General features: G+C 45.5%; 1 protein-coding gene across 1 annotated transcript in view; it reads left to right on the top strand.

Annotated features, from left to right (window-relative positions):
• The window catches only part of arhgef40 (Rho guanine nucleotide exchange factor (GEF) 40), a 38,783-nt gene extending 28,144 nt beyond the window's left edge, over positions 1–10,639 (top strand). Inside the window, exons 22-27 of the mRNA XM_076724474.1 lie at positions 1,178–1,357; positions 1,726–1,906; positions 2,844–2,954; positions 5,975–6,084; positions 7,777–7,820; positions 7,984–10,639. Of these exons, the coding sequence (XP_076580589.1) occupies positions 1,178–1,357; positions 1,726–1,906; positions 2,844–2,954; positions 5,975–6,084; positions 7,777–7,803 (609 nt within the window). The 3' untranslated portion in view covers positions 7,804–7,820; positions 7,984–10,639. The remainder of the gene's footprint in view (positions 1–1,177; positions 1,358–1,725; positions 1,907–2,843; positions 2,955–5,974; positions 6,085–7,776; positions 7,821–7,983) is intronic.
• The last annotated feature ends 2,648 nt before the right edge of the window (positions 10,640–13,287 follow it).

Below are 13,287 nucleotides of genomic sequence, written 5' to 3'. Positions count from 1 at the left end.
GAAAACACCACATCCACTTGCCCCATATTGTGCTCCTCTGACACAGCAGCGTCATTCAGAGCTCGTCGTGACAAATGTTTGACTTCCACACACACACACACACACACACCTATCCTCTCCTCCCTTTTCGAGCGAGGGGAGAGATTACGGCGGCACAAACACTCCCATTGAGCTACTTCAAATCGCGCTGCAAAAGCTCTCCAAGTAAAACCGTGAGTGCAGGTGTGTGTGTGTGTATGTGTGTGTGTGTGTATGGGTGGGTGTGCATGTGGGTGTTCATAATGTGTGTGAAGCATCACTTATATCATGACCCACGCTTCTCTAGAGGTTTAAAAATAAAAGCTCTGTGTGACAGGTTGCTTGTAAATTACCAGTCCTTTAAATTATATTGGCAGTTGAGAAAATGTCAGCCTGATGTTTGCTCATGTCTAATCTGGTCAAGTCTTTAAGGAGCATTACGTAAAATCTGGCTTTTGTCAACCTCCGTCTGCCTCCGGTAGGAGTTGCAGCAGCGTCACAAAGTCACCCTGTAATTGACATGAACAATGAAGTCGCATTTTTACAAAGAGGCATGAGTCAGCCGGCCAATCAGAGCAAAGATCCAACAGAAGGAAAGCATCCTCGTGAAGAGGGAATGCAGCGTGTCACCATGCACGCCACTGTAATAATCATACCGCTTTGTCCTTTTCTTTATTGACTCAAAGCTTTTCAGTCCTCGTCGCTGAAAAGTCCAAATCGAAAATTTGAGTGGGTGAAGGGATGAGATTTGAGAAAACAAGCCAGAAAATAAGTGTTAAAAACCCCAAATGAGCTCCTTTTACGCAATAAAGGTGTCAATAGACTTCTGGAGATGCTCTGATTTCACACAGTTTGCGGCTTTTTTGTCCTCACCGGCCCCTTAAAATGTCCCAAAGAGCCTGAGATTATTTCACTTTACAGTAATCTGCCTTTTTACAATATTTCTGTACTTGTATCAAGACAATTAAGTGAAACTGGATTAGAAAAAGAGGTGAAATAATTCAGCCCTCTGGCAAAGAAAAACACGATTTTAAAACTCAATTCAACGCTAAAGATAGAAATTAAGATGGTATCTTTTACAGATAAAGGCCCTGAGCCTGGGCCTCAGGCCACGGTAAGTGAATCCTTACGTGTGTGTGTGTGTTTTGTGTGAATTCAGATCCCCGTGGCAGAGCGCGGCGAGCTGGTGCGGCAGGGCGAGCTGACGGTGTGCGGGGGAGCTCGGAGGAAGCGGGCGGGCGTGAGGAACATTTTCCTCTACCAGCACATCATCATCTTCACCAAGCAGAAGAGCCCCGGCCCGGGACGCATCGCCTACAGCTACAAGCAGAGCATCAAGGTACGCGCACACACACACAGACAGACGCACACACCGTCGCTGTCTCACACTCACGTCATCTTTTTCTTCTGTTTTCATTATCTCCCTGTCTCCCAAACATTCGGCGTTTGAGGAGTTTTGACTGACATTGACTTTTTGTATTGATTAAACTGAAAGCAAACTGAGTCTGAGGCGTCTCTCGGCTGATCGTCTGGGAGGAAAACACAGACGGCAGGACGATCCCGTCGCTGAAATGTGAAAATTCCTTCACAGCTTCTTTCAGATCGACTCTTCTGCTACGCACTCATTCGTACATTCATCTCTTTGCATCCTTTCTACCTTTTTTCCGGTCCGTCTCTCGACTTTAACGCTGTTTCCCCCCCCTGCAGACGGGTGAGATGGGTCTGACTCAGAGCGTGGGTGAGGAGGGGGTCAAGTTCGAAGTCTGGGTCCGGCATGCTCCCCGAACCAGGGACTGCATCACGCTGCAGGCGAAGGACAAGGAGCACAGGGTGGCGTGGACTCACGATATCGCACATCTGCTGTGGACGCACGCCATCAACAACACCGGTACAGTCTGACCTTTGACCCCAAGGTCCTCAACTGAGGACTCCCTCATGACACTTTTAGAAATCCCTCATCAACTTCTAATCCAAGTAGTTGAACATTAGAATTCCAGCTGCATTGTGGGTAATCAATAAAAAAAAAATCATCTTTGATCCTTTAAGTAACTAAATTGCGGAGTTCATTGCAGCAAAAGTAACAATAATTGACTTTGCAGTGTTTTTGGCACTCTTGTGTCTCTTTCTTTTTCCTGGTCACAGTCCCAGCATGCACTTGGTGTAAAGCAGGAAAACACCTTGAGCAAGTGGCCGGTTGGCTGCAGGATTAAAGGGCCGCTTTCCCACTTTTCCTCCTGATTTCACACTCTGTGATGTGAACAAGACGTCTCAAGTTATGGTCCAAAACATAGTGTAGGGGGATTTTTGTTCGTGGTTTAGCTGCAGAAGTTTTAAAATGTTTGTTAAAAAGGGCGAAGTCACATGGACTCACACACCCTCAGGCGATGCCAAAAATAAATCTGATTCCTCGCTGTCTAACTTTATCTCGGATGATAATTGTCTTTCCTGTGAATAGAAAACACACAAAAAAATATCAGCACCAGTCCAGTCTGCTGTTAGACTGCGTGTCGCTGGCTATCACATGTCACATCCACCTCCTTGTATCCATGAAACCTTGCATCTCGCTTCCTGTAGCTGCTTCTAATTACAGTATGGCACTGGATGAGATGCACTGCAGCTGGCGTAAAAAAAGGGACTGTTACTCGGTGTTCAAACTGCATTGTTCCCATGTACCCAAGCATGTACTGAACCCTGTTACACCCGTCATTTCCCTTAAAAAAGGCATTATAATGCAATGTGCTACACAAAAGCACTTGTGTATATCACATGTTCTCTGTCTACCATTGTATTATTTTTTAATGACGTCTCCGCTCTGCTTCTCCCAGAGTTGTGTCTGAAGGAGTCTCTCTGCATGGGAATCTCCAGTAAACTGCTGCTGGACGCGGCGGGAACTCAAGGCTCCGAGCTGGACTCCATCTCCAGCCTCAGTGACAGAGGTAGGCCCAAAAAGAAACCCATCTGTGACACTCACGCAGTGCGTGAGGGATGCTGCAGGTACTAGAAGAAGAGGAGGAAAAGCGTTTGCAGCAAAGATTCAAATTGCGAAAAAGCGTTTTTCAATTTGTGATGTGATTGCGATCACGGTTGGGGAAAAACGGAGTAAATCCTGCAGTTTTTGCTTTGACCTCCCAGATCCAGAACACCTTAGATCAAAGTCTGGCTTCAGGAGGTCCAGTCAGTTTTATGTGACCAGATAGGATTTGGATTGTTCAAATCTGAGCTGAGAGCTGAGATGTGGCCCTGAGATTACAGACAGGAAACAAAACGAGTCTTGGGTGTATCTCCCCATGTGACAAAGTAATAACGTGGTACATGCTCTTTCTTTCAATCTCGTGCCCCCGGGCTGCTCTATGAATTTTTGATATTTGTCTCACACTGAGAAATTTTGAGGAGCTGTGACATGCCTGCAGAGGATATGTAACGCAGTCAAAAACACTGTAGAAACAGATTTTACTTCTGCGATGATCAAATCCCGTCACAACCTTCAGTCCTGTGTCTCCCTTAAACTGTGTCTTTGTCCTCTTATGTTTAATCCATAAGTGATGAATGTCAAACGAAACATCCATCCTACGACGCTGATCCACTGTTTACAGACAGCTTCATCTTGTGTTTCCTGTATTTTTCTTTTCTGTGGGGCTCAGTGATAATTAAAACATGACTGTTAAGTGACTTTTAGACAGAAAATATCATGATAATGTCACTGTGCCATAAATTCCTGTTAACGACCAATCAAGATGCATGGTCTCGGTGAACGCACAACATGGTGGAACACAGTCAGTTGCTTTGAACTTCAGTTTTGTTCTTTAATAAATGATTTTGCCTGCAGTCATCACATGATCCCATATCTAAACAGTGGAAAATATCTATGAAGCAATATTAATCGATTTTTCAGGCTGTGAGGGAGCAAAGAGACAAGCTGTAAACTCTCGAATCACTTATTTTCGGCTGTGGTTAATGTGTTAGCATATTAGCATGTACCCACAAGTCCAGCAGACACGGCAGCTTTAGCATTGATTTAAAGTTGTGTTTGCGTCCACCTTTTGAATAGGTTAGTTAAGTGGCCAATATTCACTCTCCTTTGAGCTCTGTTTGGGACTCCACCAAATCCCAACATTTAGCTACCTAGCTGCTAAATGTTGCGCTATGTTTGTGAGCTAGTTGCTAACTTAATCTGGCTTTTTAAAAGTTAGCTAAATGCTTCACTATCCTCACAGCTAACTTTATCTGTCTGTAGTTGTAGATGCTATAGGTAACATTTAATAGGGTTTCAGAGCTATTTCTCTGTGTTAGAGTTAGCTAATGTTAGCGAACTCCTGAGGGAAACATTGGCTCTTCAGCAGCAGTTATAACAATAACAGTATGAAACAATTGTACAATTAATGGAAAGTAAATGCAATAACTGCAGGAAGTTTGTCTTAAATGAGTGCTTTGGATGAATGTTGAGCAGATGTACATTTTTAAATAAAGTTAAAAGTCAACAAGGCCTTGTGACACCTGCAAAGCTTTGGTCAGGACCTCATGTTAAGAACCAGCTCTGCACATAACTGGCCAAATACTGAGAAGCTGCAACGCATTTTGATCCCTTTCAGCAAACTAAATCTTTAGTGTAAATATCTGTTCAATGTTCAGGCCACATTATGATTAAGAGGATTCTGCTAATTCCATGAAAGCCCCCCCCCCCCAAAAAAAACCCCCCAAAACACAGGCAATCAATGAGTCACACTGAGAAAAATATTATCTTGCACTTACTTTTATAGTTAATACTATCAGCAACATCACCGCCCTCTCCACCCACACATAATCAGCAGCAGGTTGCCTGCTGAAGGCACTGAGTATAGTCAGAAACCCACCTGAAAAATGAGGAAATAACCAACTGAGATAGAAACATAATGACTAGGCTGAAGGAGCGTTGCACTACGTATCATCGTCACAAAATAGAGACAGGTGACAAATTACAGGAAAAACCAACATCAAGCGTCTTAGTAAGGTGATGGGCCACCGCGTGCTGCCAGAGCGGCTTCAACATGCCTTGGCACTGATTCTGCAAGTCTCTGGAAGTCTGTCCAAACGATGTCCCTCATGTGGTGTTTTGATGGTCCAAAGGTGTTCATTTGTGTCTCTGTTCCTGTTGAACCCCCCCCCCCTTGCCATATATAGATATATATATAATGAAATATAAAATCAAAACCAATTGGGCCTGCTCAGCGTTTTAATACCTGCCACAGAGCACGATTGGATGTTAATTGCTTAATTATACCATGCAGTGTGCCTGTGTGGAAGCATCTGCATTCGTTATGTTCCTCCACTCATTTACTCTGGTTTTACCTTTAATTTGTCACCCGTCTGCTCCTCCTGGAGCACACGTCACAAGCTGGTGCTATGTAATCGTATTGCAACATCCGAGGATGGAGTTCCCCTTTAAGAAACAAGGTCCGTCCGTGGGGTTAAAGCATAAAAAATTTAAATACAAACACACAATCTGAAATATAATTCTTCAGATTCCAGACCCGCCATCCAGTCTCTAAAGGCCGCTGTTGCCCTGGAGCCAAAGTGATTTCCCATTCATAGCTCGGTGTAATGCACATACTGCTCACCAGGTGTCTCATTGAGTGCAGCAGCTCAGGATTTCAATGCATGAATTGTCCTCCGGGACAGAACACAGTGTTAGAAATTCATTGAACAGGATGAGAAAAATGCCTCCTCTCTGTGACTCCTCTCTTTGTCTGTCCCCCACTTTTCATGGCAAGAAAACATTGTGATACAATCATTTCTGACATTATAGAAGTGCACACACACAATGCTAATGTGACGGCAGTCAATCCATGAATGCAAAGCATGCCTGAATGCAGAATTTGACCGTTACGTTTTAAGTGTGTCTACCACCTGCTAGATTTACTGTGTTTTAATGTTGAGCTGTAACCAGCTCCCTCTCACACACACTTTCTCGGCCTCTCAGTCCACAGTAGCTGCTCAGACTCCTCCTCTGTCGGCAGCCAGAAGGAGGGGGGATCCCCGGCGTCTGGGAGGGACCCCAGGAGAAGCTCCGGATCAACAAGTTACTCACAGGTGGGGTCACGCCGTGTCCACTAACACACCATCCAGTGATTCCAAAGTGGATGAAAACAATGTTTGCTCAGTAGCTAAATATAGCTTTGAAATGTGAGGAATGTGAGGTGATGAGGTCAGGTTAGGGTTTTTATCTTTCCCGCTGCAACCACAGGCTCTTTTTCAATGGCAGAAACTTTTCTAGGAATCAATTTTAGGAACTTTACCTGTGCTCCCCAAAAAGGCCCTGATAGGACTGTTTGACGGCTCAGGAGCTTTCAGAGTGGAGTCCGCAACGCTGAACATGGCCGAAAACAAGCCCCGAGACTGCTAATGAGTACAGCATCCGTTCAAACCAGGCGCTGTTGTCACGAGTATCAGTTCAGTCAGCAAATTCACATAGAAAGGATCATTATAAGGCTCAGGCGCAGCACCCAAGCTGGTTTCGGGCAGCGCCACCTGAGCCGAAGGAATGTAAAATAAATGTGTAGAGCGTCCAGACTGCATGACTTTTCCCAGATCTGATGGTTGCAGTTGGTCCCCAGTGGACCTCTTTAGTAAGTTTTGTCTCCTTACACAAAAACTAACTTTCACTTTCAACCTATTCAACTGTAACTTTCAGGCAGTAATGGAGCTGGGACACAGCAGTCTGTGCTGGTCTAATGATTTGTGGCAGGCCGGGACTACTGTTAGTGATTTCATCCAGTGTCATGCATCAGTTTTATGCAAAACGCTTTGTTTTATGCTGTTTACAGTTTACATTGTGTAGACCGAAATAGAGAGCGTCCCTGTGGGTTCGGGGTGAAGGTGCCGACCACGGCTTCAGTATTTCCATTTTGTTCCCGCTTAGCAGATCGTCCCCTTCTGCAAGTATTTTGTGAAGAATGTCTGCCTCCATTCGATAGCGAAGGGACAAGGAATGAGGGGAGGGAAAGCAGTGATGACATGCAACAAAGGTTCCCAGCTGGACTCAAACTGGAGATGTTGCAACCACATGGTCAGCGTCTCAAACCCCAGATGCCTGAAATGTGTCATTTTCTAATCTGTTCGCAGTAGTTTGCCTGATTGTCGGTCATGTTTCCATTAAAAAGCCCATTTGGTTTTTACAATTTTTTCAGCACTATCGATTTGTCTCTTTTTCATGCATTATATATCATACATAAGAAAAGACTTGTTTTGTTATTTGTGCAAAAGAGGAAGCTGATCTTAAATGCTCCTGCGTGTAACCTACTATTGTCTCGATCCTCCAAACAGCAAAAGCATTTCTGTGTGTTAGTAAAGTGAAGACAGTGCGTATGCATCTTCTTAGCTGGAAGGGAACAGCAATACCTGCCTGCCGTCTCCATGGTTTAAATGAATTTGCTCTGTGCACACACACACACACACACACACACACACACACACACACAGACACACACATTCTCTCAATCTCCTTATCTAGCAAACAGAATATGACAGATTGGCAAACAGACTGCGCTGGGAACAGATTGACAGACAGACGGACACACGCAGCCCAAACAGATAGGGCAAACACACAGACAGCGATATGCACATATTCTGCAACAGAGGGAGGATTGCCGCGTGTGCCCATGTACATGCACACACACACACGCACACACACACACACACACACACACACACACACACACACACACACACACTTTAGCGCAGAATTAAAAATGTGACTGTTTCTGGTCCTTTTTTTTTTCTCAGACTCAGTCTCCCTCCACAGCGGTGTAGCTGTCATCTCAATAGCAGTAAGTTAATGTTATCATCTTTTTCTGTTGCTCTCTTTCCTTTTGCTGCTCATCCCTCACTTTTACTGATTCCTCACTTCTGCTGAAGGAAAGACTTAAAGATTTGTGTAAAAGAAATGTAATATTTGCTTCCTTTTTGTCTCCTGTAACCTCTGACGAGCAGAAACTGGACCCTGGACTTTTTGAACATTTAAACATCTCTATTCCACCTCTGGACAAGCCAAACTGGACTTCGAGGAGCAAGAAGACAAAAGAGAGACCCTCAGACTCTTTTTCAACTTCTCCCACATGCCCCCTTTTCCCCCCTCGCCTCCTTAAAACAAATAAAACGCCGGCAGATGAACCGGAGCCGCGCTGCACTGCTTTCCCTCCCATGCTCTGATATGAGCCCCCGAAGAAAAGCTGCCTCCCAAAAAAAAAAAAAGGATCAAAACTGCCCTGTTTAAAGCATGACAAGCACCAGCAGGGCTCTCTGCGCTCCGCCATTTTGGATCTGCCAGTCTCAGTTGCTGGCAGAGTCATTGACACCAAAGGCACTTCAGCCACACAGTGCGGCCATTGTCTGCCCCGCGGCTCCCCACTAGGCCAAACCACTTGGTCTGAACCACTGACTGCCTGGCTGGCTGACTGTACGCGTCACATGCTCCAGCATCTGATAATAAACAGGAAGTGATATGCGGGGCGTAAATCCGCCGTAGGATTGCAGATTTAGAATGTATTAAGTACTTTGTCATTTTCATAACGCTGAATGGAGTACTGTAGGCTTGTTTTTCCTCCTGCCTGTGTAGAAATGCGTGGCATAGGCTAGGTGTGATTGCATCTATGCAAATGAGGCAGGGGTGGTGCGAGCATGCACACACAAATACACACACAGCATCTCCTCAACGCATGCAGTCATTCTTATTGTTGTAAGACAGTGGAGCACTATTCACATGCTCACACACACACACTCACTGAGGCCATTTTAGAGCCTGGTACAGTGGCCAAATCAGCGTCAGGCAAGGTTACATCTGGACACACACAGTGAGCATCGCCTCAGTGATGAACGGGAAGGTCTGACAGCATCGTATCCGACTGCTATACATTCTGTGTTTAAGCTAATGATGTCGCATTAACAGTGGCAAGGATTTAAGGGCGAAATGGTATTTAGTCTTCTTTAAAGTGTCAGCAACATGAGCTTCTTGGTGCCTTAAAAAGTACTGATAATGAATTTATGCCTTTTAATGTAAGATGCCATATTCTGTATGCCAAAGGTATAAAATGGGTGTCTGTGCAATGTTGATTTGTGTACAAAGAGGTGTTGTAGTTACATTTAGTCTGAACTTTCCTCATTTTTCCATGGAATGGAAGAAAGGTGGATCTGTCCGGTGTGCCACATTCTGGTTTTACTGGTTTTGTGCTTGCAGACAGGGAACACGATCTACACCCAATTATTCTTAAAAAGAGCTAAGTTGCTCAAATCTGTTGCTCAGACGAAGACGGTTTCATAGAATGCTCCAAAATGTTGATGAATTTTGAGTTTCAGGACGACAGTTTGAAGACGTCTTCGTGATGCCTTCAAAGCCCAGCGCCTTAAATGTTTGCGCTGCTGTGACGTCGGAGGATTTTCTTAAATTTTTACTGAAAAATTTGCCATTTCGGGAAATATGCCTAGCTTTCTTGCTGGGGGTTACATCAGAAGATCGATACCACTCTCAGGTCTGTAAGGTAAATATGAAGCTACTGCCTGCAGCTGGTTAGCTTAGCTTAGCATAAAGATTGTAAACGGGGGGAAACAGCTAGCCTGGCTCTGTCTAAATGTGAGTCTCCAGCACCTCTGACACTCATTAAATAGCATGTTACGTCTTGTTAAATTGTGGTGTAATGGGAGATTATGTGGCAGACTATTTCCTGGTTGGGCACAGTTGCTTCCTGGAGAGGACAGTTACAAGCCCTGTGTAAAAGATTTTACTTTGGTTTTTATGGATGAAACAAATGAGATAGAAAAGGTTATTTAAGGACTTTAAGAGGTGCTGGTAGGCAGATTTTGTTGCTGTTCCAGGCCAGCTGTTTCCCCCTGCTTCCAGTCTTTGTGCTAAGCTAAGCTAAGCTAAGCTAATCGACTGCTGGTTGAAGCTTCATATTAACCCTACATGAGACAGCGGTATCAGTCTGCTCATCTACCATCTAATAAAAAGCAGATAGTAAGAAGCAATGGATCATGACAACAGCTGCAGAGTTCTGACGATGCAGCCCAGAACAAAACACTTCACATGATGACGTAGTTCGTATTTCATGACTGTAAGCATGCAGCCGGTACAACCAGCCACCATCCGCTGCACGCGTGTGTCACGATCAAACGATGTCATGCTTATGGTACAACATGAACCCATCAGGTAGTGAGAGCCGGCAGCAGCGGGAGGTTAAGCTCGTGTCTGCAGACAGCGGCAGCGGTTTGTCGCTTGTTGTCAGACTTCGCACGTTTCATATCTGCATTCAAATTCAACAACTTGCAAATGGCTATTGAGCCGTTTCTCAATCAATATGTAATTTGTTGGCTTGGAGAAGCCTTGTACACTTCATAGCCTTTAGCTGTTTGGTACATTGCGTTGTATTGGAAGCAACGTAATGAACACCATCTTTCATTCTTACTGCAGTATAGATTGTCATATGCAGAATTCCTCATTTGTGTACGCCACGGCAAGGCAGTATTAATGTATAGAAACTTTCCTCTTGCTCTGTTGCTCTGACACGCCCTGCCTGATGTTTACATTTTTTTTTGGAAAGAATGTTGAAAATGCATGTTATGCTTACTTGATAATTGTACTTTTTTTTCCATGTCGAATTAAAACTGGATGCAAGTTCCAAACCTCTCGAAGGGGATTTGAGAGGAGCGGCGGGGGTGTGTGTGTGTGTGTGTGTGTGTGTGTTAGAGGTTGTGCTTGAACCTTTTTAGCAGGTCTAACCTCAAAATGAGGCCTACAACCTCGTAACCTCAAACTTGCTGTAATGAGCGGGGTCCCTCCTCTGAAAGCCAGCTGTGCAGCTGCCTCCACCAGGCCTCACAAAACCCAGAATGATTAGATAACTACAGTGCAGCGCCATATCAAATAGTTCCAGGGATCAAATTCTCCAAAGGAGGGAGGGCAGTGGTGAGAGCGTGAGTGTGTGTGTCCATCTGTGCATGTGAGGGACATAGAGCGAGAGAGGGAGAGAGAGGGAGGAATGAGAGATAAAGGGTGGGCAAAGAGGGAGGAGGGGGGGACAGGAAGGGGCAGAACTGAGGGAGAGAGAAAGGGAGCGACAGAGGAGAAGGACAGGAGACAGTAGGTGGGAATGATGGGAAATGAGCGAGGGCGAAGGGGCAGACAGACAGAGAGGCACAGTCAAGGGGAGAGCAGGAGCGCGAGGGGGAGAGGAGGCAGGGAGGTGGGGGGAAGGAGAGGAAGAATAGAGGAGGGGGGGGGCTTATAGAAAGAGGGAGACACAAAGTAGAGTTAGAACTTTTTTTTTTTTTTTTTTTCTAATGGAGAGAACTAAGAGAGGGCCGAGAGAGCTGCAGAATGGATGAAGGAGAGAGAGCGAGCGGGGTAAAAGGGGGGATGTTGACAAAGCAGCGAGACTGTGGCGAACAAAGAGAACGTGAAGAGAATGAGTCGGGGGAAACATCAAAGGGATTTTTCAGGCCCGGTTACCGGGACAACAGACATTTGCATGCGATTAGCTTTTTACATCATATTAAGAAGGGTTAGGGTGAGGGAGGGGGGGAGGGAGGAGGAGGGGGGGAGGGGGGGCAGGGAACTATAGATCATACACACACACACACACACACACACACTGTATGAGATAGTGAGAGGGGAAAAAAAAAGAGAAAGAAAGAGAGGGACGTTGGTCATCTCACGCGGATAAACTGACTTATAGGCAGCCAGCCAAGCGTTTCTTTTGTAAATGAGAGAGCATGTTGAGGGGAGATACAGTAATATGCCGGCGCAGACATTTTGGCGAAGGGAGGTCAAAGCAGGCAGTGTGTGTGTGTCTTTTTTTTTTTTTTTTTTTATAATTTTATGTTTCTCTGCTTTGACTTCAAGTTTGACACCAGTGATTTAAAGCACAGAGGAACAATCCGCCACTAAAATGAGCTCTTGAACGCACCCCTGAGCGCTGGTTTCAGGCTCTCAGCTTGATTTGTGTTGTCATTCATCAATATTCTTTCCACTTTACTTGATCAGAAAACTTAAAGTATGACAGAGTAAAGAAATTAGACAGAGGGAGATGAAAAACCGATAAAACACCATTATAAGGAGTTTAAAAGCAGTCCAGAGAAAAGCACGTATCTCCAGATTTTTGCAGATAAACTGAAGGACGACATGTTTTTTTTTTTTTTATGGGTTGGGCAAATTCTGCTTCTTAAGTTCAGCAGACCTTTAAAAAAAAACCTACTGGACGAGCAGAAAGATGCACCGTCACAGCGCTGAAAACAGGGCTGACATTTAGGAGATACGTGGTTTTCACAGGACGCCGACCACATCCTGTAGATTTATTAACATTCTTGAAAATAGCTGCATAAAATGAGAGAAAACACCGATTATTAACACCGAAACCTGAAGCCCCCAGCTGACTACACTACACGTGCGAGCTTGCACACGCGTGTGCGTGTTCACACACAGTGTCTAGACACAGGTAGTGTAAATGTGAGCATCCAACATGGATCCACGTCACGCCATAAACACCTTGTTGTTTGCACACATGCGGCGCATACATCAAAAAACCACCTCACACAACCTTCTCTGCAATCATAAAAGCCATTAAACATGTTTCTATGGGCACACACCCTCCAGCGTTTTACACATGTAATATTATCCCGCCATATCTCTCCTCCACCTCCCTCCATCCTTCCTTCCATCCTTCCCCCCTTCCTTCCTTCCTTCCCTTGCTCCTGTCTCTCCATCAATCTCCTCCTTCTTTCCTCTCCATCACCATCTCTTTCTCTCTCTGCCCCCCTTTGCATCCGTCCATCCTCCCTCCCTCTTAATCTCCACCTCTCCCTCCTTATATTTCTCCACCCCTTTCTTCCCCCGTTCTCTCTGGCCTGCTCTGCTCTCTCTCTCTCTCTCTGAGTGTGTGTGTGTGTGTGTGTGTGTGTGTGTGTGTGTGTGATGCTTCAGTGCCCTCTGTATTGTGGCTGCATTGTGCCAGTAGGCGTCGCCGCGACAGCCGTTGTCACGGCAGCATTGTGATGGGGGGTGGAGGGGGGGTGATGGTGTGTCTGTGTGGGGTGGGGGGGTGTGTGGGGGGTGGAGTGTATTACAGTATCAATACCCTGACACTGCGACAAAAAGGACAGCAGCCGTAGCCACATATCACTCCACCTCTGCACTCCTCCTCCTTCGTCTCCTTCCTCCCTCCTTCCCCCCTCCTCCCTGCACCCCCCCACACCTCCTCCTCCTCCTCCTCCCCCCCGAATCAATTCCTCCTCCCCTCCTCTCAA

This window comes from Chaetodon auriga, chromosome 24, assembly GCF_051107435.1.
Source record: "Chaetodon auriga isolate fChaAug3 chromosome 24, fChaAug3.hap1, whole genome shotgun sequence".
Taxonomy (NCBI): Eukaryota; Metazoa; Chordata; class Actinopteri; order Chaetodontiformes; family Chaetodontidae; genus Chaetodon; species Chaetodon auriga.
This window is presented reverse-complemented; position numbering and strand designations above follow the sequence as displayed.